Raw genomic sequence first — 27712 nt, 5'->3', positions numbered from 1 at the left:
CAGATTTTCCCCAGACTCAAGCCACTACAGTATCTTTCAGCTCTCAGATGCACCCATTTTCACCCACAAGAATGACAGAGGTCTGAGGATTGGCTGACTTTCATATAGTGCACCAGCTCCTGCAACTGTGATACAAGATTTGCAGTACAAGGGCAATACAAGATTTGGTGAAACATTTTGGCCCCTTTAATAAGCTTTTGCAAAACTGATGCAAGCTTCACCTTTTCTGGCCTTGAATCAAAAGACACCACTGCTCTTATCCTATGGCAATGAAAAAAAAAGCGTGTCTCAGATAAAATTCTAGACCAAAAGACTTAAAAAAAACAAACCCCAAACTGTTCATTCAGTTGGATTTGCTGCCCATGTGCACTAGCCTGAAAATTTCAAAAATATGATGAAGAGCTCAGAATGTCTGTTTCCACAGTAATGAAGGTTAATTGAAAGACCACGAACCCTCATGATCTGAAGTCTGTACATCGCAGTCGTAAATTGAAAGCAAATAGTCAAAGAATGAATACAAAAGTGAAAAGTGATGTCTTGACTGATGAATAATAGCTGCTTTTTTGGAACTATTGTAAGATTTAATAGAAAGACGATCCTTCTATTAAATCAGCCGATCTCAAGGACTTTGGTCAGTTGTGGGAATCACACTTTAAAAGGGACAGAGGCAGACAGACAGAGATTCAGATAATATCAGCAAGGATGATTCAGGGACCAGAAATAAGTTCGGTGAACGGAGGGGGAGGGAATTGGATATATTAAGAAGACTGAGAAGGAATGGGATAGCACACACTTAAAATTACCTGAAAGATGTCACATAGAATAAAAAGGTAAAATATACTCTCTTATTCCAGAATGAAGAATGCAGAATAATAGATTTAAATTACATGAAGAAAAAGTCCAACTGAGTTTCAGGAAAAGTCTCCTAACAGTAAAAGTAGCTTGTACAACCAGTTGCCAAGAGAGAAAGCAGAACTGATTACCTCAATTTTCTCCCAGCAGGTTCTGAAACAGAATTATGTTTAGTTCAGGCTTCAGCATACTTAGAATAGACCACTGAAATCGGTAGCACTGAGGATTCAATCCAATTGTCTGTTAATACCAACATGGCCCCTTCAGTATATAGTTGTCCCCTTTGAAAAACAGCCTGCGTATATTCTCTGCAAGGCCAAGAGAATGGGTCTGATAACTTGAACCGTTGTACTAAATCAGATTCAAAGATAAAAAAAAAAAAAGTTGGAGACTATCATATTGCAATGTGTTTGGGCTTCTTTATGTGAATGTTTTATTTATTACTTTTGACATATTTATGTCCTACTTCCTGTTCAGTTGCATCAAAGCAGTTCCCAGTGTTTTGAATAAAGAATAAAACAGCAGAATAAAAGAATAAATTAAAAGAATATATACTGTAAAGAAACTTATACATTAAAAAGCTGGAGAGGAAAGGAAGGCAAAAACAAAACAAACTGTTCATCCAGCATTCAAAGGAAAAAGATAGGTTGTCGGCAGTGGGTGAAAGATCCTGATGAATTTCAGATGGGAGAATGTTCCAGATTGTAGATGTTGTTATAGAAAATGGTTATGCATATGTAGATGTATATATTTATTTATATAGCACCTGACTCGCAATGGCTCTGGGCAGTTCACAAGTAAAAAGCACTAAAAGCAAGGGAAAAAGTACCATTATAAACAAAAATAAAGGGGTAAAAGATAGCAGAGTTGACAAAACTGGACAGGTTCAAAAAAGAACAGACCCACAGGATCCAAAATGGTCTTCAGCCATCCTCACCACTTGCAGCTACCTACAAAAAAATGATACCCTTGGTTCTTAAAATATGTAGCAGGTTTGCTTCTTATGGTCTTAGAGATACAACAAAGTCTATCATGACAAACGCATTATGAATGCCTCATATATGTGTCACAACAGATCTTTGAGAGCACCAATGTCAGATTTTTCAGGTCAGAGGGGAAGCTTGACCACCCTGCTGGATGGCTGTAGTATCTGAGAATGCAACAGAGGTTACAAAGGTTTCTTTCCAGCATTCACTGCCACATAGGAAGAGATCTTTCTGCATGGGTTCAACTGGGTATGTCCAGCTGAGCCCATGCTGAGTCTGGTGCTCTACCTGTCTACTGGCCTGTTTCATCACTAGGAGATTCCCAGAGAACCAGGGAGAAGGAAACCCGATTTGCTGTTGGAAACATTAGGGAAAGTTGCATTTTTTAAAAAATTGATACATTTAATTTGTATATGAAAAGATTAAGTTGTAGGTATTACAACCAAGCTGTCTACTGGAATGTGTACAAAGCAGTGTATTTTAACGAACCATACACCCCAAAGTGATTGAACTCCAAATTTTGCAAGGGTTTTTAATGATTTGCTGAAACCATATGTGAATACTTGAAATGGTATGTGAATACTTGAAATGGTATGTGAATACTTGGGGGCACTGAGGTCAACCAAATTTATGCAGACCTGCATAACTTTAGCTTGGTGTTGCTCAACCTTGGCAGCTTGAAGATATGTGGACTTCAACTCTCAGAATTCTGGAAGTTGAAGTCCATATATCTTTAAGCTGCCAAAGTTGAGAAATACTGCTCTAGCTGATAACATGTATTGCAATTAGAATCTGCAAGAATGTTGCTGAAGTTCAGAATTGGGGGAGGCAGAAAATTGACAGGTGTTACTAAAATCTTGATGAAGAGCAGGAGAAAAGAAATATCGCCCTTGGGAAATTAATGATATTAAGTGATAACATATGCTTGTCTGCATTTATTTCTCAATAGATCTGTCTTTGTTAAGGAGAGTCATTGATTTATTATGTATCAACATCCTTGTCATGATTTGTTATAACCTATTAATTTCTCTTCCCATTTTATGTTCTTGCTTACGAATTAGAACTAAAGTTAGAAAACTCAAGTTGGTGTGCAGTTAGCTTAGAGAATTTTGACCTTTGGGAATTCAGAAATATGGATTCTGCAGCTCTCAGCAGTGAAGCATCCAACCATATTTCTGGGTTTTTGCTGAGCTTTTGTTTTTTCTGATTGGTTATCAATCCTGCTTTACCATTTTTCTTTGTTTATATTTCCAAATGCCAGGCACAGCTTTAGGGACCTCAAGATCAACAAATAGCCAAAATAATAATATGGCTACTTCCAGTGTTAATAATAATCTATTCCAATCCTTTCCTTGGGAATATATATTTGGTAATTATAATTGTGTCACTTCCTCTGCAATTATGAGTTTTAGAGGAATATTAAGTCTCACAATGTTTGAAAGTAGACCTTAGTTCATGATATATTATTTCATTCAATCTTTATACTGCCTTTCAAGATAGTACATATCATACCCTCTTCCTTCAGTTTTCTCCACAACAGAGAAAAAATTACTGGCTGGAGCCATCCTGTGAGATCTATGGGTAAGAGTAGATTACCCATAGTTGAACCAGGGGTCTTCCCAGTCCTAGTCCAAAAACCTTAATCTCTATATTGCCCTGGCTTACTACAATATTCTAGCCTTGTCCAACCAGCTGGCCTCCAGTATATTAGAAATAAGCATCCCTATGGTTGTTCCCATTGCTATCTAGGTGACCTGAAATTGCCCCAACACATTTGGGATCCACCAGGTTGTATAAGGCTGGTAGAAGGTATCTCTTTGCTTCAAATCATCTCCTTAAAAGTTGATTCAGAGTATAGATGTGGTAGCTTATCAAATTAAAAATAAGCAGTAATAGACTTTAATTCCCTTTCATTATAACGGAAGTTTGAAATACTAGTACAAGGTATTGGATATTGGAAAAGGAAAGGGACTAAGAGTCTTGGATATGAGCCAGCAATTAACAGTGTTCAGCCTTCTTTCCAATCTTGATAGAGCAATTGTAATCAGGGATGGCTTGCATCTTGTGGTGCAGTGAACAACTCAGTTAAAAATTGATTCAGTTAAGAATTGATTCTCGGTTAAGACGTGATTCAGAAATTATAAGCATCATTGGAAAATGTTTGAAAAAAGTAGGCTGTTTCCAAGATACCTTTATTTGTTGGCAGTTCTTTGAATTTAGGTCAGGGATGGGGAACCAAGGTGCTTCTGTATTGAAAGGATTTGCTGGTGACATCACCATTGCCCGGGGGCTCCTTTCACATCCCTGTTACTTTCCCACCGAAGTGGTACCTATTCATCTACTTGCATTTGCATGCTTTTGAACTGATAGGTTAGCAGGAGCTGGGACAAGTTGACGCGAGCTCACTCCGTCACGTGGCTCACACTCTTGGGTTTCGAACTGCTGAGCTGCAGACCTTAATGGTCCTCTGACTCAGCATCTTAACCACTGAGCCACCTCGGCCCCAACATTTTGGGTGACACGCCAGCATTCACCAATACCTGACAACAGCTGCCACACCCAGGGAACCAGCTTTGTGCGAGGGGGCAATACTACTAATCATTATTGTTATTGCCCCTTCGTGCAAAGCAGAAGGAGAAGCTGCTTGCATTTTGTGTGAAGGGGCACGAAGGGGCACCTTTAAGTGGATACTTGCTTTTGCTGGCTTTGTGCAAAGCCAGTTCCTGGAGAAGCCGCTTGCAATCTGCAAGCGGCTTCTCCAAGAACCAGTTTTGTGCAAAGGGGCAATAACATTTTTTTAAAATAAATGAATATGTTAATAATTGTTTCTCTTTTGTTGGGGCGGTGATACATCAGCAGAGTCAAGTTAGGCATTTTCTGAATTTTTGACACACTGAGCCCAAAAGGTTCACCACCAGTGATTTCAGCAATTTCTTTTCCAGCACACTTGCCTCCTGTCACACCAGCACAACAATGGGGAAAGTGCTGAGTTCATGAGTTATTTCTTAAAAATAAAAATTATCAATTGCCATGGGGCATTTGGATGTGGGTCCAAAAACTCTAGGTAGCAGCCACAGTTGCACTGTCATGGTGCCAGCTTTACTTTTTTGATTGCTTTGCAGACTCACCTGGTGGTATTCCATTGGGCCATGCTTGATTTGTTCAGATCTGGTAATGCTCCTGGGATTTGGAGCAAAAAAGTTGCCCTTTCAATCACCTTCCTGTTTTGTTTTGATTTTAAAGGTGAATTCAGTTTGTAATCAACCATTGCTTATAGTAACCCTTGGTTCGTGTGGTGCGTTTGAGACGTACGTCAAGGAATGAGGACTGGACAGATAGCAGATACATTCAAAATCATTTTAGGTTGGATTATAAACCAAAAAAAAAAACAGTTGTAAAGCTAGAGAGGTCCTTAAAGTTGGGAAAATCCATTTCAGTATCAAGCAAAGATGTTTACAATTTTTCCATTTTAAGAAGATAAAATGTTAAATTTCAGCTGCTTTAAAAAAAAATGATATAATTGTTGCATGATGATGATGATGACAATTAAACCCTTCATTGTGGGAGTATGAATGAGGAGCTGCATACAAGACTCTTCTAATAAGTAAATAAACTAATATACTTTTGTAAACTCTTAACAGAAGACAATTTAAAGGCTGTAATCCTAAATCCCTTTAAAATAGAGTCAGAAATTGTGGTTGTAAAGCCATATTTTACGTCACAACATTAGAATGACTGAAGTTGCCCTATACAGGAAACCATGGTTTAGTGTAATATGTAAGCTCAGTTGTGATTTTTGTAGGAGAAAGACCTCTTTCAGCTAGTCAGGCTACAATTCTAGATACATTTCAAATATAGGGTCCTGAAAAGATTGTTGATGTTCCAGTCCCTACAGGCTTACGTGGGTGTGAGCCTCAGTGACTACAGTGCCATTTATTTCTGAACATCTTTGCCAACAAAAATGTCAGCAGTTTTTTTAAAAAAAGGATGCAATGCCTTTCCCTTGATTGTTTTTTTTCTCATGGTTATATATTTTACTGGTAGTGCTCTGTAAACCACTCTGAGCTTTTGAAGTTGAGTGGTGCGGAAATGTAATGAAAACTAGACATCCACAGATGTGTTCAGATAAATCTCCTAGAGATATGCTGCAGATAGTCATATCTGTAATTTGCTAGGAACCCCTTTTGTGCTCCTCTGAGAAACCAAATTGACAAGGATTGATCTGAATCATTATGTCTACTGAGAAGGACCAAATCATGCAAATACTTAGACACTAAGGTATTTTTGTGCATGCAAAAAGCTTTCAAATTAGCAGATGAAAATCATTGGTTTGTTTAAAAGCCTTCATGCCATGGGAATTAGGAACCAAAACTTATGAAGCAAATTATTCTATCATTTATTTATATAGAGCAGCATTTATGCAAAGTGCTACAAATCCCTTAACTAATTTCCAGGAAGTTAACATTTCCAATTTCTTTTTCTTCTCACTGGATCATGACAAGCAGAAAGTCAAAGGGTGACATTTTACTAGCAAAAAAAAAAAAATGGTGCTCTGCATTGTCTGTATCGGTTCATTGGAAATTGCCTGGGTTGCTTTGCGTTAGTCATTCTTACAGTTCAAACTAGCTCATAGACAGGGATGTCCATGGGAGTAGGAGTGTCAAAAGTCAAGATGGTAGCTATTGCACACTCAACACAAGTAAAAAAAGGGACAGGCCTTTGATTTTGTGCAGTTGTGGATGCCATGTTGGTTTTCTAGACTCTTCCTGCAGATGCCTCCCTCATGATCAAAGCCCCCTGAAATCAAAATGTGCACGACAAATAAAAAAGTGGCAAGGCCACCATCTTCAATTTTTTCTATCCCTCCCCCCACATGGATACCCCTAAGACCTCTAGAGAGATGCATATATAATGAAAGACAGGATACCCATATGCAACTCTTGCCCATCTCTTAACTAAATGAGCACTAGATCACATTTTCACACCAATCACATTTTCTTCTTTGAAATATATTTGAAATACATGTTGAAAGCATATTGTCTTTCATCAAACTGAAGAGAGAAAAAAATACAAGACAATCTTTTTTTTCTGCAGAGTACTAATTTAAAATACATAGCCCTTTTATATGTACAGTATAACTCCACTTTTTATGCATATAACTCCATCTTTACTTAACAGCAATTTCTTCTTTGTCACTTCAGCATCCCCAGCCCTATATTTTATACAGTGCTCCTCTCTGAGTTAATGGGAAAGCCATATTTCACTTAGAATGGATAGTAGTTATATGCAGTTGAAAAAGACTAATCACAGTCCTCTGCTGCTTGAATCTGATACCTGAAAGTAGCATCTTTACCAATATCTGCAAAAATAATGTCTGAATGAGTACCACAAAATAGTCTGATCACTGAGGGGGGAAAGAGAAGAAAAATAAAGTGTAAGACCATTTATTTCTATGGAAAGTGGTTTAGACTCAATTTTTTGTGTGTAGCTGATAGCTACCCTTAAATCAAGCAAGATACACAACAAAGGTATACTGCTCTCTTAACACCCTGCTTCTTAATGATTCTTTGACCAAATTTAGTTATTGGATTCAAATTATGACTGATGCTAACTAGAAATATTGGTGGTTTCTTTAGTTGAGCATGCTTAACTTACCAGCCACAGATTTAGCTGAAAAGTTAGATGATGAATAAGATCGCTGTGGACACCTTTAGATTAACCAGGCTGCTTTGCTTAATCTGTAATTCATGTATTCATTTTGTCTTGGTCAGGAAAATTGGCTGTGACTGATTTTGAAAACCCTAAGTAAATGGCTGATCCACAAGGGATGAAGTCCCCTTAATAACTGGCCTCTGAAAACATGAACTAATTTTATTGATAGAACCTTAAGTCTGAAGTCCAAGAGGGCAAGGGGTGGGGAGGACTGGTAATCTCTGAAATGGCTCCTGTAGATTTTCCACACTGAGCTTTGAAATGATGAAATTCAATTCCATGATGTTTTGTTGGAAACAGTGCTTTGAAGCCAATCAAAGAGGCACTCTTGTTTCAAATGCTGGATAGGATTAGCTACTGAATGTCAGTCTGGATGCTAAATATGGCCTCTGTTCATGTGCCTTTCAATCATGTTGAAGTGACTATTCAGAACTGGTTGGCCTGCTTTTCCACTTCAGTCTGAGGCATCAAGGTTGAATGACTCAATGTTCTGAGTTGAGGCACCATCTCGAATTAGATTGCTGCAAACTCCCCTATTAAGGCAATGACTCAAATTGTGGGGCTACTAAGTGTATGCATTTGTATGTGTGTGGTTCTACTAGAACCATACTACATGTTGATATCTATGGGTAGCATACTGATAAATCTTGGCCCAGAGGTCTTTCTGGGTACTTGTCAACTCTAGATATATGTTTTCTAATTATAATGCTCTATACAAGCTGTCTTTTGATGATTTGGGAAAAGGATGAGTGTTTCTGAACTAGATCACAGAAATTTCAAGAATTTTTACTGAACAAGACTCACATAGCTCAAAACTCTGAGCAAGAGCTTTCACTGTGACCACTGAAGGAAATGTTCCTTTCTGTCTTCATAGAGGGTGTCGATTATGGGCCGGTGTTTGTACAAGAACCTGAACATGTGATTTTCCCCATGGATTCAGATGAGAAGAAAGTGTCCCTCAGTTGTCAAGCCAGAGGAAATCCTGCCCCAACCTACAGGTATATAATGTTTTTTAGTGATGGAGTTTAGCTCTCTGTTTTGATTCCAAGTCAGTGTATCCTGTTTTTCTAGCGAAAATCCATCCCAGGTATTATTTTAAAAGACTCAGTTTAAAAACTTCTTTAAAACTATTCATTTATGTGCATGTTTTTTTTCCTAAACATATGCATTTGGCAAACTGAAGCAATCCTTAATATATACATGCTTGAACAAAGCACTGTTTCCCTAAGAATACAATTTTTTGGTGGAAAATCTCCCCTATGGTGCTCATTGTTGTCTGCATTTTTAAGAATGTTACTCCAGTCTGAATATTGGTTCAAACTATGAGAATTAGATCAGTTCTTATTCAACTGCAACATCAACTAATTTTTCTTCCAAACCTAACATGCTTAATGGGTCCATTCTCCCTGGTTTCACTATTTATTATGTCCAGTTTGGTTATGAAGACCCAAGGCTGCTAAAGAGATTTTTACAAAAACAGAGAACAGTTTATCTGTTTGATACATGGTCTTGACCTAAGAACCATATATGTAAAATTCATTATGTATCTTTTAACTGCAGGTTAAAAATATGAAATTCACCTTCATTATTTCTTGAGGAAGAAGGAATGTTTCTTTAGGCCTGGAGCACTATATATCTCAGATAAATAATTTGAGGTATCTTCAATACATAGATAGTTCTGCTGTTCAAGTTTTGACATTTATTTGTTGATTTGTTTTGTTTCTATATTGCCTTAGGACTCATGGCGGTTTGCAAGAGACAGTAACACAATAAAGACATTCAAAAAAACAATGTAGCAAATTAAGATTATATTATTAAAATTTCCCCAATTATGATTTTAATCATTAGAAGCTCTTCTGAACAGGTCTGTTTTCATGGACTTCCTAAATATTGGGAGAGGGGAAGTGATACAAATCTCTGCGAGAAAATTATTACAGAGGTAACTAAAAGGAACTTATTTCTAACTGTCCCCTCAATCTGACACAGCAGGGGAACTGTCAGCATTCGTAAATATAATGTACATACTGGACTGGCAGTTCTCCCTAACATAGATGGACCTGCAGGCATCTTGGTGTCCAGCCATATAGGACTTTAACCAGCATTTTCTATTGCACCCAGGAGCCTATAGGTAAAAGTAATACTGTAATAATGTACAGCATTGTTTTGATGTCCGAGAAACATTCCTCACCCACCAGCAAGCGGACTGTTGTATTTTGTATTAACTGTAGCTTCCAGGTAGTCTTTAACTGCAGTTCTGTGTAAAGCACATTGCAATCATTTGCACAAGACATGATAGATCTGCAGGTTACAATTGCTAGGACCTCTTTATCGGAGAAGGGCTTAATTGGTGTACCAGCTAGAGCTGGTCAAAGCCCCCATTTGCCACAGACTACCGGGCTATCTCAAAGTAGGCATGAGGCCAGGTACATCCCTAGGGTGCAGTCCTGCTCCTTTAGGGCAATTGCTATCCCATCTATGGTCACCCCTGGAGCAGAAAAAGCACCAGGTCATTTCTGGACATTCCAACAATGCAGGCTTGTGGGGTACAATTTCAACTTGTTTTTTTCATCAGTTACTGCAACCTTCAGACACCTGGTCAAGATTTCCACTATGTCACTGGCTTGGCCTAAATGTTTATTGATTTGGTCTTCTATGTAGAATTTTATGAATATCACTTTTCAGAATATAATTTACATTTTTAGGCTATTGAACATGCACCATATGTTAAAAACATTGTATACAAAATGTGATCAATATGTGGGTGTTTAAAAAACAGCTGGTAGATGCCATTTATCTTCCTAGTTTATTCCTAGATTATCCCTTGAACATTCTCAACAATTTTACCAATTAACATTCTTTGTTTGGCACAATTTCTGTAATCTCAAGTCTGTACCAAACTTGGCATGGTATAGTGAGGGCTGTACTCCAAAAACAGGCAGTGCCAAGATCCAATATAGGGCCAATATTTTAAAGAGATAAAATAGGTGGCGAAAACTTGTGCAAGACTTAAGATGCCGATTTCTAGGACTGTGCAAACTTCAGAAATGATTTGGAAGAAGTCCTTCAGGCCTTACATGACTGCAACCACAGCATGTTCCTTCTATTCACTTAAGTAGCCTGCCATTTTTCAGGCAACATCACAAAAGTTGTATGTCAAGTGGGCATATAAACATAATAAATAAATAGAAAAATAGGCACCACTGCTTTAAGAGCTGCATTAACTTTAATGAAAGAATGCGAAGCAATCCCAGTTGGTAAATAGGATTGCCAGATAAATAAATAAACAAATGGAGTTGCAAGAGGCAGGACTAATTATAATTATGGTACATAATTATGGCACTAGAGACAGGTTATTAAATTTCTTTCGCAGCTCAGAAATATGGACACAGTTGGGTACATCAGGAGAAAATATGCTGGAAAATGTGTATATGGGAAATAAAAATACAAAATGTTTTCAAAAAATGCATCCTAGAAAATACCTATGCATCTGAATATTTTGCAGGTGAATGTTATGCAAATTTCTAAACTGAGGGCCAAACAAAAGTGATCCTATCAGTTTCATCAAAATTTACTTTTGGTTGTCTATGTCCTCTTGAAGTTGATGATTATTGAACTATTTATTTTGCTTTCCTTCCAAGGTGGCTCCGGAATGGAACAGAGATAGACTTAGAAACTGATTACCGCTACAGTGTGATTGAAGGAAGCCTTATTATCAACAATCCCAATGAAATAAAAGATGCTGGGCAGTATCAGTGTTTTAGTACTAATGTCTTTGGTAGCATTTTGAGCAGGGAAGCAACACTTCAATTTGCATGTAAGTAACAATTATGTTATCCTACTTTATTATCATTTGGATAGAGATAATGAGGAAATGTCTAATTGCATCATGGAGAAATGGACAGTTTGTTTTGCATGTTAAACATCTCTCCATTGGTCTGCCCAAATGTCCTGATCTGAAAAAGCCCAAGAAGTGAATGATGTCTTTCTGGGATTTAACTGACCTCCTGATGTCTTCTCCTGAACTCAGTTGAAGTGTCAAAAGCTAGAGAGACTATGGACTGATGAAAACAATGAGACACACACATATATATCCCTTAGCTTCCTCCTAATTAATGAAGTACAACACCCCTAGATCTGCCCACAAGAATTTAACTGTTTTTTGTTTGTTAGTTTTCCTCTTTTGGGGGGAATAAATGAAAACCAATTATGTTCTACCAAAGGGATTGTGAATGTACAACGTAAAACGCAAAATACTTTTTGAACTATTCATCGGACCTGCTGAAAAGAGGAGTTCAAGCAACACGGGGCAAACAGGCCAGACTGCGCAAAAGAGTTAATGACACAAGGTTGACATCAGGACTGAAAACAAGGGCAAAGAAATAGCCTCCCAGTTATTTCTACCTCCCAGGATTACAGACCCCAGGGTTGCTGTTTTTGAACAAAGAAACTACAGTACACCAGCATTATAGAGCAAGAAACTGACAAACTGACATAAGTCAAAATGTTTTAGGCCAGTGCTTCCCAAACCTGGGTAAATTACCAAAACTTGAGTAGAATTTTCTTGTGGGAATGACACACAAACCCATTGATTTGACCTAAAGTGTTTTACCTACATTGAGTAAAAAGGACTTTCTGATAAGCAGTTTTCGGTAATGAAGGAAAAGGTTTGGGAAGCACTGTTTTATTTATTTTATTTATTATTAAATTTATACACCACCCATCTCACTATAAAAGTGACTCTGGGCAGCTCACAAATAAAAATCATAAAATCATTATAAAAATAGAAAAAGTACAAAAATAGAATATAAAAGAGGAAAACTAAAAGGCAGAGGGAGCATCTTAAGCCAACAACCACCCCAGGGCTGCCTACCACTATTGGATCCCCAGGCTAGTTGTCAGAGCCAGGTCTTAACACTCTTCCAGAAGGCCAGAAGCATGGGGGCCAACCTCACTCAGGGGGCAAGATGTTCCACAGGGCGAGGGCAATGGCAAGAAAGACTCTCCTCCTCAATCCCGCCAGTCAGAATTCTTTAAGCCACGGGATCTGCATCATGCCCTTCCTGCCAGACAGGGTGGGACAGTTCAGTGTAATTGGGACTTAGGTTTTAAGCTATGTCAGCAGGCCCTAACAAACGACATGGGTTTTTAACAGATTAGAATTGCTAATTGATGAGATACCTCATCAGTCCATCTGCCTCATCTATAACTGCATTTGCATAATCACACTTTCTCCCCACCCCATCCACCTCATCCCAATTTAAATCCTACGTCAGTTTAGCCACCACATGCAGCTGATGAAGCAAGCTGTAGTTCACAAAACCTTATGCCTTTTAATAAAAATTGTTAGTGTGAAAAGATGGTACCAGATTCCTTTTGATCCTCCTCTTGCTTGTAGAGAACAAGAAAATTTATAACCAAGTATGTGACTGAGAAAATAGTCTTTTGCATCAAGGCCTTGGCACTATTAGGATACAGACAATGACCTTTCTTGCTAATAATTTAGCAAGCAGATTCAATTACAAATGATCCCCTCTTAATCTGGATGACTGAAAATAAGCCCAACATTCCTGGTGGAGTATTACATGTATGTATGTATGATAAAACAATGGGTTTTATTTGACTTTTCTGCCTCAGTTAATACCTTGATTGATTGATTATGCACCATCAAGTCATTGTTGACTCTTAGCAACCACAAAAATTGATTTTCTCCATGATGATCTGTCCCTAACCTTGGTCTTCCAATGGTGCAATCATCACTGCTGTAACTGAGTCTATGCACCCTGCTGCTAGTTGTCCTTTTCTGTTTCCTTCCACCTTTCCCAGAATTAAAGCCTTCTCCAGAGAAGTTAATACCTTACAATTACTTTATTCATTTGCCTTTCTCCTCTCAAACCAGAAGGCATGTGGAACAAGTTCATCACATCTCTAAAGTTGCCCACAATAAGAAATATTCTCTCAAGATGTAGCAGTTTGAGCTTATTGCCATGCTGACAAGGTATTTGAATTGATAATGTGACATCTCTGGCTTCTCTCACATCCTGCTGAGTGTAGAACCTGAAATCTGCAAGCCATCGATCAAAAGTTTAATTCCTGCAAATTTGTATCAGACAGAAAATGACTTTTCTGGAATCCCATGCTGTTCCCAGCTTAAAGTCTCAATATTGCAACACAATGGAATTGATAGGGTATATCTAAATACACAGTGTGATGCTTTCCAATAGATTTGGATTATTCGGGTGGTAATCTGAAATATATATACATATTTCTGAGATGGAGGTTGAAATCCATAGTTCCTAGGATGCCAACAACAAGAACTCACCAACAAAGGCCAGTTTTCCAAAGTGGAAAAAGGCATGGAGGAATTGGGCAACAGCCCTGCAGGAGGGGCATAGGCTTTGAATGATTCGGGCTTTCTCAGCCCTCTGCACAATACCTCATATTCTTCAAGAACCTGACACCACTTAAGTGACATTAATAGCAGAGGGTAAGGAATTGTCCAAAATGCTCAGGACATGGACTCTGCAGTTTTAAAATATTAAAGGTATTAGACAGATGCTAATATGTTTGCTGCTGTAACATGCAGAATGCTCTTTTCTCCACTTTTCCTTGGCTCCAAAGTGGGCTTCCACTTATGTTCAGTGGGCCCTCAAATGAATGGAAGCATCAGCAGGTGATCAAAATGAACAGAAGGATAAAGGAAGGATGCCTGAAATGGTTAAGACTTGGTCAAGTTTTAGGCAAAATATGATGGCAACAGAATGTTTTAAGAAACTAAAGATGGATCAATGCTAAATTATCAATATATAGCGATAACTGTACCAGTGGCATGTATCTGTCAAGGCTTATCAGCTTCTATTCTTTGTCAGGCTCTTGCGAATATCCATAATTACATGCCCATGAGATGCAAGAGGCACCTTGATGAGATAGCTCTTGAGCAATCAAGTCAATTACACCAGAATGATTCAGATCTACAACTGCTTAGGTCAACGCTTTTTGCCGAGGGCATGAGCATAATTCACTTAAGCCAGAAGTCAATACTGAGATGTCTGTGCCTTTTGAAAGAGGAATGAAGTGCAATTAAAGTGAGGCCTGAAAAAAAATATGGCATAGCCATGCATGGAATTCAATCAGGAATTGTAAAAATTGTGCTGATAAAACAGTGTGCGTATCCGCTTTTGGGCAGGTCAGTGGAAAAATGGAAAATAACAGATTAGTCTTATTTTTCCTAATGCACTAAAGAAGAGTAGCTTTATTTGCAATTCATTAGGTGTATCTAACACCCAGTGAAAACATTCATTTCTGACAATGAACAGGACTGATAACCAATCTGAGTTGCTTTGTTAATTTACATCCTCTGCTGATGACTCTCCTCCCATAATGAAATAAAATGTCCTCTGTTCATAGATTATTTTGTTGTTTGAGGTCTTGACATGACTGTATGATTTAGATGCTGCCCTCCAAATCTCTCCAGCAGATTTCTCAATTTCACTTTCTTCTCCCAAGTTTATTCTGTTGATTGTTTCTGGCTTCTTAAATCTATTTTCCATTTAGGATACAGAAAGACAAGTACCGATTAGCTATAACTCATATCTCCCTTTGCCAGTGGTTGCAGCATAATAACTGTTCACTGACAGGCAGGATAAGAAGTCCTCAGTGACACAGACAAATAAATCAATAGGTACTGGGAGACAGCCTATATGCTGCATGTTTCATCATGAATACTACTGACAGTTTGTTGGCGTCCTTGGCATCACCTGCAAACTGCCTGTAATGAGCTCCATTGTCTTTGATGGTTCATGATAATTACTAAATGCATTGGACCCAGTCCAGCTCTGCTAGTAGGTGTTGTGACTCCTGGTTCCATAGATAGGGACCCATTTTTCATCAACAGATGCATCCATCAGTTTCACTGGGACCCTTTGTTGGTTATATCTCTGCATCTGGATTTATGTCTGCTACAGGCAGTTTCCCACCCTGAACTGGGACCATGAATCTCGGAAGCACAGTCAGAATAGGTGTAGCATGCAATGTATTCATGGAAAACACTACACCCAGCACATGATAATGGTTACTACAGATGACTTTTCTTTGTAGGAACTGGAAGCATCAGAATGTTGGATCACTGGCTCCATGACTCCTCCCTTGCCTAGGGATTCTAGCATGGAATTTCCAGAGGATCCACTTTCCAGACACCTCTGGTTTCTGACCCTGAGCTAATATCTTACCCTGCAAGGCCCTGAGAACATAATCTTGTGAGGACTAGAGACTAGAACACCCAAAAGTGTCATTATTCATGCTTTTTATTGTTTTATTACTGTTTGTAAGCCACCCTGGGTTATAAAACATAAAAAAGGAGTTATATAAATTGAATGAATGAATGAATGAATGAATGAATGAATGAATGAATGAATGAATGAATGAATCTGGTCCCACTAGGTACAAAATAAGAAGCACTGGACCCACTAGGTATAAGAGAATCCTCAAGAGCTGGAATTTGGCAAAGGGGCTAAGGAGCAGTGACTGGGCTAAGAATCTGCACTGGAAAACAATCACATGGTTAGAAACAACATCTGTAATAGTCCAATCAGGATCAGTCAGCTGAACCTTTGACCCAGCAGTTCTGGCTCATGCTCTTCAGTTCTTGCCTTCTTCTAATTATTCTTTTGCCTGCTCCTTCTGGATTCTCAGTATCATGCCACAGTATCATATTTCCCCACCTTGGACTTTTTCTCTCCTGGTGAATACTTTCTGTCTTCAATTACACACAATCCCCCTCTCTTCTGAACCAGCATGATAGAGGACACAGATAAACTTTTTTTTTTATCTCTCTTTAATTCCCCCCCCCTCCATACCCACTTTATGATGTGTCATGGATAGGAATAAAGAGCTTTCTAACCAACATGTAGAACCATTGATTGTACATGGCACCGTTATAATAATTAAAACTCACATGGAGAATCCAAACATTAATTCCATTTTTTTTCTTTTTTTCTCAGTAAAAGATTGTACAGTATGTGCAGAACAGTGTATGTGGCCAGGTAGAAAACTCTGCTAATGGAGAATTATTAGATATAATAATTAGATCCATTAGAGGAATACATTTATGGAGTCAGTTGCCTTTTCTTTTTTTTTTTCTTTTAACCTTCTCCTGTGACTTGCAGAAAGAGGTCACAGGTGAATGTTGATTGGATGTCTTTTTCTTAGGGACCTTTCTTTCTAAAAATGCCATTCAAGGTATTTTAAAGAAATCATTTAAAAAAAACAGCTTTATAAATCTCAGCAATATATTAGAGGAGGTTCAATGGTTCCAACAGTAGAATTGATTGACCAGATAGATTTTTTTGGGGGGCAGGGGTTTAAAAGAGAAGCACATTGCTACACATAGCTACAACTCTACCCAATATTTTGGAGTAAAACAAGAACTTGTAAACTTAACATTACTAGGCACCATAAAATTATGAAAATCAGTGGTACATAGGTCATGTCACTTTTATGTTATTGCATTTACATAGTTTTGATAGTTAATTATAGCCTTGTGTTTACTATTTTCTGTTTTTTTCCCCTGCTAATTCATTTTATTTGTTTGTTTGTTTGTTTAATTTTGCCACCACCCATCTTCCCACAAAGGGGGGACTCTGTTAAGGGTTTTCTTCTTCTCTGAGCCCCTATCCCCCCTCCCCATACAGTTTTTCTCCAAATCTCAAATCCTTTCCACCCTGCATATTTTCTGGCTTGCTTGTTTATTTATTTATTTATTTGTTGAATAAATGTCTGGATGCCATATTTCAATCTTGGCAATCTCACCTTGAGATGTTACAAGATTGGGCGGAGTAATTCTCATTTACCAATTTGTTTTGATTTACAGAGTGTAGATGCCTTTTGAGGGGGTGTCATCTTGCCAATGTTGTCTATTAAGAAAAGTGTACATTTTGGTAAGCTGCAATCAGAAATAAACCAAACAGAATTCTCAGTCACTGATTTCAGTCAAATTCAGTTGTTCAGGCTTTTCCAGAGTAGAGGACAATCAGTTGTCCCTGCCTGTTTGCTTTTTTCCTATTAAGATAGATGGAGTGTCTATCCCAAAAGAAGAAAAGCCTTGGAAATCTTAACTAAGCAAGACAAAAAAATAGCTGGATATTCAGGGATTCATCCATAGACCTCTAAGAGCCACACACACAAAGCCCTTCATTCAAAAGGATGCATCTCTATCTCTCAAGTTCTCCCCATCTCACTTCTAAAGAAACTTGCAAATTTAGGTTAAGTCCTTACTTTAAAATAATAAACAGAATTCTCACCCATCCTTAGTTATGGCAAGGTTTTTCTTTTAATCCAGAAAGCTGAGTAACTTTCCCCAGACTACATTGTATATTCAAATAATTCATCTAGATTTTGTTTTGGGCCTGCTAGATATTTTTAGAAAAAGAATTTGTGGGTGGGGATTGAAAGGGGCAGTCTGTTAATGTGCTATTTCATCTAGCACATTAACTTCCATAAATCCCCAGGTAGCATGTTCATTCACTATGCTGACTGAGAATTATGGGAGATGATGCCTAACACACCTGAAGGACCCTGGGTGGAGAAATGCTGAGTGGTAGAGAACAGAAGGTTTTCTTCTGCATGACATTTTGTCAGGTACTTGGTCATAGTAGTAGAAGGAAGGTACCTGGCACTTGAGAAAAGTTATCAATCTCTGGTTTAGTGGCAGTAGGCCATCGAACACCAGTTGCTCAGGGGCAAGAATAGAGACATTATTTAATAAATCATCATCATCATCATCATCTGTTGTCACCTTCATACACATTCCTATAAGAATCTGGGATGCCAGACTTGATGGGCCTGTTAATTATCTCATGCTGTAGGTGTACATAAAAAAATTAAATGAATAATATTTAAATATCCATTTAAACTGTTTTTCTTTAATATTCTCAGCTCAAGATGGAAATAAAAGGGATGGATTAATTATATATAAAGGTGGTGTGTCTTGGGAAAAGACTGTTCCTCAATCCTTATGGCTTACATCTGAGTAAATATAATAAATAATGTATTTCCTTAGACTGAAAGAATGGGGGAATGGAAGAATTGAATCCTAACTTCAGACATCGGTCAATTATCTTGTTTTCCAAACAGCTTGTCTTTAATAAAATGAGCTAGCAGCTGTGAATCACTAAGATTACGAAAATTGCAGTGAAGCCTCATTCTCAGTACAGCTATCAGAGAACCCCAAGGGAAAATTGCAGCCTTCTCAGACTCCCTCCTGTAGCAAGAGGTCAACAAGGATCCACATTTTCAGACAAACTAAGTATCTATAAACCATATGAGATTAAATTCATGATGAAGACGAACAGAATTTATGAATACCGGGTCCTACCTCAGTATGACTTCTTCTTCCTCTACTCCAGGAAAAAAATATCTCTGAAACAGATAACAACAACAAAAAAATGCATCTGTTTGAATCTAACTAGTTGTAAATGTACATAGATATTCACCTATGCATATATACATCCACTATCATTTGTTTTAGAATTTAAAAATTACTCATTCTCAAAAATACTTCAGAGAGTGGAGGCATACTATGGCCCTTCAGATGTGGCATATTAGCCTGCCTGCCTGCCTGCCTGCCTCCCCTCAGAATGTCATTACAACACAAGAAGTGTTGATCCCTTTATGTACCTCAGCTTATTGAGAGCATGACAGAAGCTTGACATGACTTAGGGCCTCGGGGATCCTCATCCTTCAGTATCCTATCCCATCTAAATTCTGTCACAGAACCTTTGGAGGGAATTTGCGATTTTCCTCTTATGTGGAATGAACAACCTCAGAGGCTGACAAGGATGTAGGAGGGAAGTTATCACCTTGTATTCCCTTCTTTTCTAGGCTTAGATTATCTAACCTCAGAAAAGGGTGATTGAATACTCCTATAGCCCTTGGCCATGATATTGTATCCTAAATCTTTATTATATTTATATTTTACCAATCATCATTTTTATTCCACTCTTCCTCCCAAGACAAGTAGAGGTGTTTGAGGAGTTTCTGACATGTCTCAGCCATCAAACCCATAATCAGACCAGACTGGAATTGTGTAAGATCAACTTGAAAATGACAGTATAACTCATTATACTTCAGTATATATTTTAGTTCAGCATATAATTTTATTTTATTGCATTTTGTTACTTAGTACTGTGAGACAATATCACACTAGATATCTTTGTATGGCTGAATAACTGAAACAATTGCCATTAATCTGCAAGCAGTTCATCTTGTTGTCTCAATTGAGAAAATATTCTATTTACAGATCAGTAAGTAGGAAGGTATGCACAATATTTTTTTTGTGTTAGTCATCTGAGCTTTCTGCATGTTGCAAGAATTCTTAGATTTAATTGCGATGGTAACTTATTTTGAGATCAGTGGTCTGTGACAACACAGAAATACCAAGTGCTTAACAGTCTATTCCATTTAATTAGTGACTTTTATATATTACACATGCTTTTTAAAAAGCAGCAGGCATTTAAATAGGATTGCCATTAATATTACTCTTTTACTTGCTTTGATAATGAAAATGTACAACCTCTGTGGCAAATGAGTACGATCATAAATTAAACATAAATTAAAATGAAAAGATAGTGTGTGAGTTAGCAAATGCAAATATAAAAAATGGAAGAAATATTGAAATGATGGCTTTGGTCTAAGCCCATTAACACTAAGACACTGAGCTAAAGATGTCTTACCCACTTAGCAGATGTTGCTTCCAGTTCCTAATTATGACTGATAGCTCCTAAGCAAGAAGTAATAGAAAAGACTTAGCTATTTGAGAAATCCTAATAAACAAGATGAATATAGCAGTCCAGTAAGTCACATCTAAGGATTGTATCTCATATACCACACTGCCATTGAGACTGCTCAGCTATTTCTTACAACGACATCACAGACAAACAGTTTTATTCTGTATAGGGACAGAGTTGCTTTCAAATATTCCAGTATTAATCTTGTGGGAGGAAAAAATATTTGCAGATATTTACTATTTGTTGCTGACAAATTAATACTAGTTGTTCGAGAAATGTTAAAGCTGTTCTTGAAATTATTTCTGAGGCCTTTTCTATGAAAACATACAACTGAGAGATGGCATTTTCAGTAAGTTTCTATGCTAAGATTTGACTTGGATCTTTCCAGTCCTGGTCTAACATTTGAATTACACTATTTTTTAAATTAAATATAGCATATCAAATCATTAAATATGTAAAGGTTTTTCACAGATCAGAGGTCATCAGGTAACTAAGGTTTCAGAAGAACAACAGAGCCATGTTTCGTGTGCATAAAGTGCTAGGTTCAATTCCTGTATTCTCCCAGTTGGGTTAGAAAAATCTGAAATGATGGAAAGCTGTTGTCAGTTAGAATACTAAAATACACCATTCAATAATCTGGCTCTCTATGAAGCAACTTCTTGCATTGCTGGTTTCTTTGCTCCACAAGTCAGGAAAAAAAAAAAAGATTGCTGTGTTACAGAGCTATGTTGTGTAGCTGGAATGAGTAGAAGGAACTTTGATGTTGAATATTTTAACATTCAGAAAGTGTACAGTCTGAAAGATAACCATGTCCCGATCCATGAATTAGATAAGGAAGGGCAAATTATACTCCCTTTTAATCTTTTTTCTCAATTCGTAAACTTAGGAGTCTTAAATCCAGGGACAATTATTTCATTTTATTTCGTACTGTGTGTTTGAGGACTTTTGGTATGACTTGGAAGCTTATCTTCCAAGTTCCAAGTTTGATGTGAAGATTGTAAAAGTTGTAAAGTTTTCTAAAAGACACTGTTTTTACCTTTGCTAACCTTTGCTCCACATTTCTTTCTCCTATACCTTATTCTTTGACAGATGTGTAAAGTAGTGCCAGAAGTTTAATATTTAGTAGCTACTATTCAAAACTCCTACTTCATTGCAAGAGCCAGATTCAAAGGCTCTTCAGGCTGAATGCTGTCCACACTGATTCCAGAAGTGAATCCTGTGTGAGATATTCTTAGTTTACCCTATTTAACCATAATTATGAAACCCTAATTTAGAAATCTTCAACGATAAAAATAAGTCATCTCCATTAATTTAGTTGACTGCTGCCAACCACCTTCTAAAAAGTGCAATCAATTTCTTAAAAAGCTGACAGGTTTCTGATGACTGGAGAACACAATTTTCCATTGAATTTGTAAATTATTTGTTCATCCAAGCAAAACTCTAGCATATTTTAAAGGGAGGGCAATTAGCATTCCTAGTTCTGTTGCTGTATATTAGTTTGGGCTTTGTGCTTACATCATCAGTTCCAGAAACATACAGACCTGCTTACTGCTTACTTGTGCAAGATTGGCCAAAACCGGAATTACATTCCCTTATGCTGGCCTATAGACCTGCTTAGGTCCTTTTGTATGTAGATAATAAAGCTAGAATATGTTTAAAACAGGATCCATGGGCACAACTCTGTACTATATAGAGGAAATACTAATCCATAATCACAATGACAACAACAAAAACCCTGACATCTGCCACCACTCCTGGAAAATTGATGGTACCTGCATTAATTAATCTAAGGCATTTAGATACTGGGGTATCTCTGTTCATGCTTCAACCATTTGGAAAGAACAATTAAGAGCTGTCCCTACCTGGGCTGATAGTATTGCAAATACTGTTTTGAGTTATGCAGACCTTAATGGTACTTCCCATGGTTGCAATAAATATTGATAGAATAAAGGTGATGAGCTATTTGGCTTGTAGCACCCAGATCTACAATGACCATAATTTGGTTGTAGAGTCCTTAGTGCTCTGTGAGCCTTGTTGTTTTCTTGCAGACATTTCAATGCCAGACTAGGCAACATCTTCAGTGCCTGGGAAATTAATCATAATTTGTTTTTTTTCTGATGTTGTCCAATCTAAATTCTTACGGGCCCTGATGCAAGTTCCCCCATGTGTTCCCAATTCCTTATCAAGGTTGGAATCTGGATGAATTTCCATAGAGGAACGTAGGTTGCTCTGTTCCTTGAAAATGTGGCTTTGATTTAACTTCCTTTCAGAGCTCCTTGGCCTCCTTAACCTTATAAAGCAATTTCACATCATCATGGATGACTGGTATTAATTCAGACCTAACATTTTGCAGCCTATGCGTCCAATATCTGATTTCAGTTGGTTTTGAGAAAGAGCCTCATCTGAGCTGAAACAGCAGATCTTTTTTTAAATAGATCTGCAGAAAGATTTAAGCTCTATTCCTACCAGGTCAGGTTTGTTCAGAAGACTCTTTCAGCTGCTGCTTTCTTTGCTAACATTTTATGCTCAACTCCGGGAAAGCCTTACTTTAACTCGATCTGCTGCCATCACTGCTGGAAGATTTAGTAGTATCCCCTTGCAAGAGTGCCTTTCTCTCTACCCAGTGGGGAAATTGAATCTATTGGATATGTCCTTCTTTGCTGTCCCTTTTTATGACACGGTATGAAGATTTAATAAGCCATTATTAATCAACTTCCATGAAAATTCAGAAGAGGAAATTATTCTTTTCCTGTCAACTGACAGGCTGATGGCTATTTGCAGATGGTCATGAGATTCTGTTAAATTGCCATTATTTTACATTAATACTGTAGTTGTTATCGCTCAATATACGATCAGTGTAACATTAGGGTTCATATTTAGTGGTGCATGCATTATATTTGGCTGTAAATAAAAATTAATCTGATCTAATGTAGCTTTATATGGATATACCACAACCATTATGCAGTGCAAGTGCAAATGTGTAAAATTCTTCAGGGGTTTTGGATCAAACAAGCAATAGATCATTTCAAAGTGGAAATGCAGAGGTCTGTTTAGAATCTAAATAGGCAGTTAAATTTTCCAGGGAAATCTGCTACTTGAGGCTGGGAAAGCATAATTGATAACACAATTCCATCTTCGGGTTTTGCATAGGTAAAGGTAAAGGTTTCCCTTGACGTAAAGTCCAGTCATGTCCGACTCTAGGGGGCGGTGCTCATCTCCGTTTCTAAGCCTTGGAGCCGGCGTTGTCATAGACACTTCCGGGTCATGTGGCCAGCATGACGACTCGGAACGACGTTACCTTCCCGCCGAAGCGGTACCTATTGATCTACTCACATTTGCATGTTTTCGAACTGCTAGGTGAGCAGGAGCTGGGATTAACAACGGGAGCTCACCCCGCCGCGCGGTTTCGAACCGCCGACCTTCCGATCGGCAGCTCAGCGGTTTAACCCGCAGCGCCACCGCGTCCCGGGTTTTGCATACCTATCAATATAAAGCCAGCAGGTGTCATTATGGCTTGATTTCCTCTAACCTGCATAATAAAAAAATATTCAGCAATTCCTGTTTCTGGTTCTAAAGTTTTGGATAGTTTGCTTTACTTTTCTGCAAACTCAGATTTTCAACAGTTAGCCAAACCCCAAGTTTAATTTGGGAACTTTAGATGTCCCTGTTTTATTCAAGGTGAGGAAGAGTTGGTTTGAGATCATTGCAAGAGTTATATGGTTATCTTTTTTAAAGTATTGCTTCAGTTTGTGGATACTTATGGATACTTCAGACTGTAAGAAAGGTCAAATCTATTTTTTTATGAAAAGGGACTATAATAGAAGCTGTACAAGTTTCAGGATTTATTTTATAATTACTAGGAAAAAATAGGCTTCTGCTTCAACCCTTTGAAATACAGTTGGTAATAGAAATGTGATTAAGCGCTGAAAAATTTACTTACAAGACTCTTACAAGATTCTTCTTTACTACTTATTTAGATTCTGTGCAGAGTTGATATGGTGAAATCATAATGTGCATAGATTTTGCACTACAATAAATATAGAGGTTCTTGTGAAGGTTGCACTCAGCATTCTCATCCGTAAATGCGTCTTAAGGCAAAGTGGAACCAAATCTCTTGAAGATACGGTGCATTCTAAGAAATGGTATGCAGATTCGGCATTTATGTCATTGTTTGCTTTAAAGAGAGTATATGTGTCTTAAAAAGCCCAAAGAGCTCCTGGATGAGCAAGAAATTGGATTAAATAAGCACTGACTAATCCAGTCATATTTCCAGCTGTTTGAATCTGAGGAAGGGGTAGATCCACACCACTGATCAGCTGGAATCAACAGCTGATTTGGCTCCCTTCTCCCTAATCTAGCACAACCTCTTCAACTATTTGTTATAACAGCAATGTTGAATTTGCATGCTTCTATCTTCTTTCCATTTGTAATTATGACACAGATAACATGAAAGCATTAAAATAGTATATGCTATTGTAAGAGACTTTCTTTTGCATCCTAAATATCTAAACTGTCCTTGTGAAGGAGATTTAGCCACCCATCAATAATATAAAGTTCTGTTATATGTGATCACATGTGCTAAAGGTTCACTGACGGCTTGTGGGTGTCTTCAGGCTGTAGGAATTCTCCGAGCTTTCAGCTGATACTGTACTGCCGAAGGTGTCAAAACTGTCAAAAGTTGACCTTTCTACATGAGTGTAACAGCACATGTTCCTCTTTACTCTAGGAAATATTAATATGAATGTTACGCCTCACCCTTCATGTCACAATCTATTCCTTTGCACTGACATGCAGCCATTTTGTCAGCTCAGCCCAGGTTGAAATGACAATCCAACATCAAAGCAAGGTTGACTAACTTTTGAAAATCACAAGTATTATACACAGAGTTTGATCATGCTTCTGCTTAGAATAGTCATACTTTCACACCTTGGGGTGTGTGTGCATTTTACAGATTAAGAATAGATGTTGCAAACCACTAGAACTAAAACCACAGAGAATGCACATCTTTGTATGATGCGTTGTAAGGTATACAATTATAGTTAAGAATCTCTTCCTAGACAGTGAATATGTTCAGCATTTAGACCTGCATCACACATCTATTTCAGCTAATGAGCAATTCAGGACAGGGAGGATTATAAGGACTAGGACCTTCCCTGTCCAGTCCCATTTCTTGGTCTGGCATTTTGCTGCGTAGCTCACAACAATAATAAAAACCAAAGAAATGGTAAAACCAAAAACCTGGTGTCTTAACCAACAATTTCCAATCCATTGAGCAAATACAATCCCCAAGCTCCAACATCATTCTATCCCAATGTCTGGAGGGAAAGTCAGCCCTTTACAGATTTCTGGAAGGCTAAAAGGGGAGGAGGGGCTCCCACATCTGAGGGGAAGGATGTTCCATAGGGCAGGGGCTGCTAAAGAAAAGGCATGCTTCCTAGACCCCACCAGATAGCAACATTTAAGGAAAGGACCTGGAGCATGGCCACCCTATTTGACCTGGTGGAGCAGGCAGATACCCTCAGGGAGAGGCAGTCCCATCAATAACCTGGCCCTGTGCCATGTAGGGCTTTAAAAGTGATACCCAGCACCTTGAATTGCCCCTGGAAAGAAACTGGGAGCCAATGCACCACAGCATGTGATATGGGCAAATCAAGGGCCACCCAAAACTGCAATTACCACCACATTCTGGACAAGTTATAACTTCTGGGTGATCTTCAAGGGCAGCCCTAGGTAAGGAATATTGCAGTAGTCCAACCAGCCTTTTGGTCCAGGAATTGGCACAACTGGTATACAAGATGAATCTGTGCAGGAGCCATGAGTCCAAGAGGACCCCCAAATTATTTTCAACTGGGAGTAGATATAGGTAGTTGCCCTGAATCCATTTATAGGGAGGCATACAGAAAATGGTTCCATAATTGAAAGTACTGAGCTAGATCAGGATTTTTCATTAGGGCTGGACACAAAAACTTTTCATGAGCAAATAATTTTGTGGGACAAGTTATCTGAATTTCTTTAGGGGAAGAAGAACTTGTCCAATTGTTTATCTAAGGCCGGACTCCCCTTTAACGATGAATTTGTCGCTAACTAAAATGTAGTGATGGCCCTCAACTTTGGCACCTTTAAACAAGAGGATTAGATAAATTGTAGAGGTTATGAATTAAAGTTATGATATGACTTATTAGTTCAGCCATCATAGGCAGTGAACTCTAAATATGAACTGATGACATTTTCCCTTGGGATTAAATTGATTCATGGGAACCTAGGGGGAATTCAGATCACTGGCGAGATTATTGTATAGTGGAAGCCAAGACATACACACCAGGGTGGCTCAACTTGGCTGACTGTGACTAGACTCATGAGCTAAGCAGGGTCAAGCTTAGTTAGCACGAGAGACTACCAGGGGATCTCAGGGAGGTAGGTTGGATAGGAAGCTGAAATTGAAAGTCTCTTCCATAACACTGCCAAGAAAACTGCAAGTATTGGGGAATAGTGTTGTATAGTAGTTAAAGTATTAGACAAGAATTAGGACTCAGCTGGTACATGAGGGCATCACATAACTTCTATCTAGCTATCTAGATATATCTGGCTTGAGAACTTAAGAAAAAGGAATGTACTGTTATAAAGATAGACTCTATATATCCCTTTCTGCCACACCATTGAGCACCAGGGCCTGGATAGCTCCTAAAGCTACTGCATCCTTGTATATAGTTATCTAAAGTACAATGAACCAGGAGTTCAATTCTTGGTAGAGGGTCTGAACCTCACAGAAGGATCTGTGGCTATGTGTGTCTGATGAAGATGAAACTGGGCCTACACTGCCTCCTGGTGGTCAATATAAGTAGGATGGGAGAGACTCAAATACAAGTTGACCATTAGCCGTGGAAATTTATTAAGTGATTTTGGGCCAGTCATTCACAGGTTTGTGGTTGTGGGAAAAAGCTGGAGAAGGAAGTAGTGCTATGAAAGGACGGTGGATTATAAATCTATCATATAAAAGGAATTAAGGAATAGATGGATGTGTTCATGAAGTCATCAGGAACTGACTTTATGGAGACATTACCATTTTAAAAACTGTCTATGAATATTTTGTCTTTTGCTGTACACTTACCTCCTCAGCAGGAGAGCCAGTTTGTTGCAGTGGTTAAGGCACCAGGCTAGACGCCATGACTTCTAGTCCTGCCTTGGGCATGAAGGCAGCTGGGTGACTTGGGCCAGTCCCTCTCTCTCAGCCCTGGGAAGGAGGGAAGGGCAAACCACTTCTGAAAAACCTTGCCAAGAAAACTGCAGGGACTAGTCCAGGAATTACCAGGAGTCAAAAACTGATTTGAAGGATCGCACACACACACATACCTCCTCAGCTATTGACAGCCTCCCTGTCATGAG

The 27712-nt window shown here is 38.3% G+C and overlaps 1 protein-coding gene across 1 annotated transcript in view; it reads left to right on the top strand.

Annotated features, from left to right (window-relative positions):
• Positions 1 to 8402: 8402 nt before the first annotated feature.
• CNTN5 (contactin 5) overlaps positions 8403 to 27712 on the top strand; it is a 255596-nt gene continuing 236286 nt past the window's right edge. The window contains exons 1-2 of the mRNA XM_063305866.1: positions 8403 to 8548; positions 11189 to 11364. Of these exons, the coding sequence (XP_063161936.1) occupies positions 8403 to 8548; positions 11189 to 11364 (322 nt within the window). The remainder of the gene's footprint in view (positions 8549 to 11188; positions 11365 to 27712) is intronic.

This window comes from Candoia aspera, chromosome 5, assembly GCF_035149785.1.
Source record: "Candoia aspera isolate rCanAsp1 chromosome 5, rCanAsp1.hap2, whole genome shotgun sequence".
NCBI classification, from domain to species: domain Eukaryota; kingdom Metazoa; phylum Chordata; class Lepidosauria; order Squamata; family Boidae; genus Candoia; species Candoia aspera.
Note: the sequence above shows the minus strand (reverse complement) of the source record. Positions and strands in the feature narration are given on the sequence as shown.